General features: G+C 35.0%; 1 protein-coding gene across 1 annotated transcript; it reads right to left on the bottom strand.

Moving 5' to 3' along the window:
• Positions 1-1,207: 1,207 nt before the first annotated feature.
• LOC112776450 (GATA transcription factor 9) lies at positions 1,208-3,362 on the bottom strand. The gene is made up of 2 exons (XM_025820616.3): positions 2,655-3,362; positions 1,208-2,376 (listed from the first exon to the last, which is right to left on the bottom strand). The coding sequence occupies exons 1-2, from the start codon at positions 3,009-3,011 to the stop codon at positions 1,597-1,599; spliced, it is 1,137 nt and encodes a 378-aa protein (XP_025676401.1). The 5' UTR covers positions 3,012-3,362; the 3' UTR covers positions 1,208-1,596.
• Between the last annotated feature and the right edge of the window lie 2,547 nt (positions 3,363-5,909).

Below are 5,909 nucleotides of genomic sequence, written 5' to 3' on the forward strand. Positions count from 1 at the left end.
AAGAAAGAATGAGAAATTCACAGCAATTGACCCGTGAATAGTGTTACTTACTGTATTGCATATAATGAAATAGTGGAGCCCATGGAAGAGGATATGTCTAGGATCAGGTGGACAGTTATATCACCCCTCAATGTGTACCTAATTCTTTGTTTATTTATTACTCTCCTCACATGACCTTGCTGCACCATTTTGCAAGCTAAGCACTAAGCAGTAAGCACCCCCCTCATTTTTTATTTTTTAATTTTGATTTGAGAACTATAATTTAGGGCCTCCCCACGTTGGGGTTTCATAATTCCTATATATATTCTTCTCTTTCCTTTAACGCACTTCCATGTTAGAGAGAGATTATGGTACGTATAGAGGACGATGCGTGAATGGCTACTTGCTAACATTGAAGAAATCTTCTTTTTAATTTCACTGAAATCTATGCCAATTCTTTTTAGTATTTTCATATTTGTTCTTCTTCCCTTATCCCCACTTGTTTGGGACTCCTCAATGCACAAAACCAAGTGCTACTTCAGTACTTCCCCTTTAATCAAGCCTTCAAAATTGTTGGTGAAAAACGGGTCAACTTCATCACATTTGGTGTATGTATATACATGTGTCGGTTATGTTTTTATACTACTAAAACTAAGTTCAATTATCAATATCAAGACTCAAGAGATAGAATCACAGTTTAGTGGTTATCACTTACATTATTTTTCATATCAATATAATAAATTCTCATATTCTTAAAAATCAATATCTTTGCTAGATAAAAATACGCACATCATGATGATGATGATGATATTATTCTTAATTATTCCCTCCTTGCAAAGAGAAGAAAAATTACAATGGTATCAAGAGTAACGTAACCCACCTTTTATGATAAGGCAAAAAATATCAGCACATTGTTTCATCATTACATATTGACCAAATTAGCATATGAATCAAGCAACCATCGATTTCGGCCAATTTATTACTACTTACTATTACAAAATAAATGAATATCGCCCAAAAATCATATCCCTAGCTATTTAGGCAATCTGGGTTCTATGCTTTATTCATTGACCCATAGATACACTAGCATTTTAGAAAAGTGATCAAGCATTTTAATTTCTTGGTCTGGTTAATTTTTTCTTTTCTTTCTTTTTTTTTTAGTAAAACGTAAATCTTCATAATTACCTCACTCTTGAACTTTAATTAATCCTCATTTAGTCATTTCCAATTAACAAAAGATAAAAACTTTTGATACTCAATTTGCCAAATTCGGCAATGGAACAATGAAGAGGCAGATAATTGATTCTACAACTCGAATGAAGAAGCTCTCTCTTCCCTAATTTTCCCTTCTTCTTTTTCTTTCTCCCCTTAATTCTACAATTTTTTTTTCTTTTTTTCGTCTTTTCCTTCTTTTCTCACTTTCTGCCATAAAAAGCAACATTAAGAAAAGAAAAAAAAGGAAGCAAAGCTACAAATTAAAATTTATAAGACAAAATTTTCAGAGCCAAAAGATATTTGAAAAAAACTTCTTTAAAAAAAAGGAAGTGCTGTGGTGTGATGTTAATTAAGTTTAGACCTCTCTCTTCTCCACCCTAAATTAAGCTAGACCCGCACGCACTAGATAACATGCCTAAAATCAGGGCCACAATGGTGTTGTTGATGATGATGGGGATGATGATGATGATGATGGATTAAGAACTCATCTCCACCGTTGGATACACCAAAAATGGAAGTTTGACTCATCAGTTGCTGCTGCTGCTGTTGCTGCCGCTGCATATCCTTCTGCCTCCTCAGTTCCAGAACCTTCCTATGAGAATTCGAGTGCTTCGTTGAAACGAATGTTGGGCTCGCCGCGGGCCTGTACTCAGGCACAAGTCGGCCCGACTTAAACCTCACACCGCAAGCGTTGCACAGAGTCTTTGGGCCCATGGGCCCTGTTCGCCACTGTGGCGTCTTATCTGCGCCGCAGTGTAGACACTTTCTCCCCAAACACTCCGCATTCGCCTCCCTCCTCTTCGTCATCGTCGGTGCCGCCACTTTCGGTGTCGGAGGCTTATGCTCCATCGCAGACGTCTGGAGTTTCGGCGGCGGAGGAGTCGAGAGGTGAAGCAAGCGCGTGGACCAATCCCCCGGCGCCGCGCGTGAGCGCTTGCTGCGAGCTTTGCCTGGAAGCGGCGTCTCCTGATGAAGAAGAAACGGTGCGTTTCGCGCGGTGTCAAATGGAGGATGGAGCGCGTTTTCCGAGGAAGATGATGACTCCGGCGTCTGAGGTTTTCTGCCGTTGATGGCAGCGGCGCCACCGCCGGAGAGAAGCTGCAGCGTTTTCAGATCTTCTTCGGTGGAGAACGAGTCCTCCACGAAGTTCGAGAGCCACTCCAGTTCCGCCATGTCATCATACTGTTAAAACAAAAATATACGGTTAGAACACTGACTTATCAAATTAAATTCAAAATTATCATCGTAATTTTCATGCAAGTTTGAGTTTCATTTTCATGAATTTTCGAATTATAACAAATATATATCGTAAATATTTAGTTTAATTTTCATGATAATGAGCCCTGTATGTTAAATCGTACTTCTCGAATTATCTCAACAATTGAGTTCAAGATTATCGTAATGTCTTGGTTTAATATTTACGATATCGAGGTCTGTAAATGCGGCCTAGAGAGAATTACCGGAACGCAGAGTTCACCGCCGGAGAATTGTGGATCGCCGGAGGAGAATGCACGAGGGACAATGCCGGCAGGGAAATGGTTGTCGCCACCGGAGACGGAGGAGTTACAGCTGTCAACCGCGGTGACGTTGGACGAGTCGGTGGAGGAGTTTCCGGCGACATTTTCAAAGAATCCGTCGGACATGATGGCGTCGGCGTTGGAGAAATCAAGTAGGTCGTCAATGGCAAACGGCTCACCACCGCCGCCATAGCCACCGTGCTTCTGGTCACCACCGCCGACGCCGTGCCGCTTCTCCGTTGAGAATTGGTCTCCTCCGGTGCCATAATAGCCACCGACGAAGTATTCCGGCACTTCCATTTTTCAGTTATTTAATAAATGCACTGACTCTCTAACAATGCTACGGCGTTGTAGTTTTAGAGAGAGAAAGTGAGAGAGAGAGAGAGGGAGAGAGAGAGTGTGTGTGTTTTTTTGTGTGAACGTAAAACGCAACGGAACGCACCGTTTTGGGAAGAGAGGGGTTTGAGGGGAAGTGTCTGAGAGAAAGGAGTGAGTGAGGGTGAGGGGGTTTTGAGGAGTAAAGGGGAGTGGCAGAAATTGTAAATAATGAAACATTGGAGCTTCTTTTTTTAATTGTAATGCACACAGATACATATGGGTGTGTCAATATAATAATAGGGAAGTGACTTGCAAGTTCTGTAAAGTCGTTTAAGCCCACTTTCATTTTATTTTTTCTTTCTCTCCTTTCCTTTATTTGGAAACAATTCTCAGATTTTCCTTTCCTTCTGTTCCTGCCATGAAAGCTTTTCCTTCTTTTCTTTTCCTTTTTTCACTTGTTTCTTCTCTTTTACTTTCCCTTAATAGTGATTTTTTTCCCCTCTTTCATTTCACTATAGGTGTTATTTAGGAAAAATAGTTTGTATTGGGTAAACTTTAAAAACCCAATGAGATAAATTTTTTATTTCATCCAAATTACATGATGAGTATGTTATATAAATTATTTATGTATTGATTTTAAGCAAATTGTTATATATTTTTTTAAAATAATTCAGTGATTTTTTTTAAAAAAATGTGAAAATAAATCAATAGTTTTAATATTTGTCAAAGCTAGTAATTACGTAAAATTGAATTGCCTTTTGACTTATTAAATGATCTTTAATGAGTTGTATTTATTCAGTTACATTATTTTTTCAAAATAAAAAGAAATATATTATAATACAACAAATGAAATAATAAGATTGAGAAAAATTACATAATAAATACTATTAAAATACTTAAAGAGTCAAACACTTATGATTAGAAATATAAATACATAAATACAAAGTCTTAATTTTTTTCTAAATTGGAAGACATACAATTTCAAAAAATCATAATTAATATGAAGAAAATTGGGGGGGGGGGGGGGGGGGCGAATAATGTTATTCTTATTGTTTATTTGTTTCATTTTTTCCTTGAATTGAAGGAGTTGGCAATTGTGGTGAACACAACCATGACAATCAATAAGTTACAGTTCCCTTTGATTAATGGATAACCATTCCACCAACCTCTCAAAATATAGATAGTAAATACCAATTGATGTTCACCTATACAATAAGTACTAATTCATATAATTTTAGAAAGAAAATGTGTTGCATGCCATTTAGAAAAAAATAAAAAATAAAAAATAAAAAAAATCTGCAAGTGCCCTTGTGATGAGTGCATCACTTCTTTTTATTATTATTATTTTTAACTAATATCATATTTCTGGCACATCAATTATTGACTGCTTTGTATATAGAAACTATCAACTTATAATTAAAAGAAGATTGAGGTTTAGAGGTTTAGTTAAACCTATTATAAAGTGTTAAAACTCTGAATTAAAGGAGCATATAGTAGCACCATCCACTGACACTAGTGTGTTTTGATTACTTTTGTTGAAGATTCTTTGTATCTTTCATGAATTGGTAACGTTGGGAGAAAAAAAAAGTGTTAATTCTGTTATATATTGAAGTTTTATATGAGAGAAAAATTAAAAAGAAAAAGAAGAGGGATTAGTTGATGCAATGAATAATGATCATGTGGTGTGAACAGGAATCAAAGTGTTTTAAGCATTGCACACAATGGTGGGCTGTCACTTAGAAAGAAAACAGCTATGGCCACAGACACACTCTGCTCACTTTCCTTAACATTTCAGTTTAAGACACATACACACATACATGCACTCCATTGTAGAATAATCAACAAAATTCACCACAATTAGTAGAATTTAATCAATGGTTTAATTTTTAGTCTTGTGGGTATGTATGGTGTGATTTTCTTTTTTGGTTCTGTTTACAGTATCCTCAAATTCAATAGATTAAAGATTAATCTGTTGTATATCTGAATTTTATTTAAAAGTTTATTATTAAATAATAATTTTTAATAAACTGAATAGTAAAAAGTCAAAATAATATATACTTAAAAGGATTAAATTCAAATTAACTTCATTATTCTTAAACAACTAACAAATTTTGGTTATTGACACAAAAGAAATTTACTTTTTTTTCTTTTATTGGACAAATTCTTTTTTTTTTGGTTCATTACTTGTTGAAAACATTGATTAACATATAGTCCTTGTGTATATGTATGAATTTTACATAAATATCTCTTCTTCTTTATGCTAAAATTAAAGACAAATTTACTATTCTAAAATTTATATGGTGATTTTATTCCGAACATTCATATTACCGAAGATGGTAAAAGAATGATGAATAAAAATCCAACATTTAATTTTAGATTCAAAATTTCAAATAAAATGTAAATGACTTAATTAACCATTGAATTATGATTTCAACTGCTTATTCTCCATAGAATAAACAAAGTTAAAATTTTACTCAAATCGTTATAAAACCTTAAAGAGACTAACACCAAAGAAGAGAGTATGAATTATTGGACAATTAATGGCATAATTAAGAATGATTTGTGGAATTAAATGTTCAAGAAATTCAAACCCTAAAGAATCGATCTCTTAGCAGGTTTTGTCGCTGTGACTCCTCCAATAGTGTCCAAGTTTACAGCCGGATTCCTCTGCTCCTAATAATATTATTACTTGGAAAGCCGTGCAAAATCTATTAATTAAGGTCTTATATTCTGAATTATTACATTAGTTTAGTTGAATTAATTGTACTTTTTCTACCCCCGTTTGTTGCCCTATCATGACCCCTTATTATATTCCCTAACTCACGTTTTAGCACGATGCTTACAGCTCAACTTAATCCATTCATTGGCCATCACCCCATC

This window comes from Arachis hypogaea, chromosome 19 (assembly GCF_003086295.3).
Source record: "Arachis hypogaea cultivar Tifrunner chromosome 19, arahy.Tifrunner.gnm2.J5K5, whole genome shotgun sequence".
NCBI lineage: Eukaryota > Viridiplantae > Streptophyta > Magnoliopsida > Fabales > Fabaceae > Arachis > Arachis hypogaea.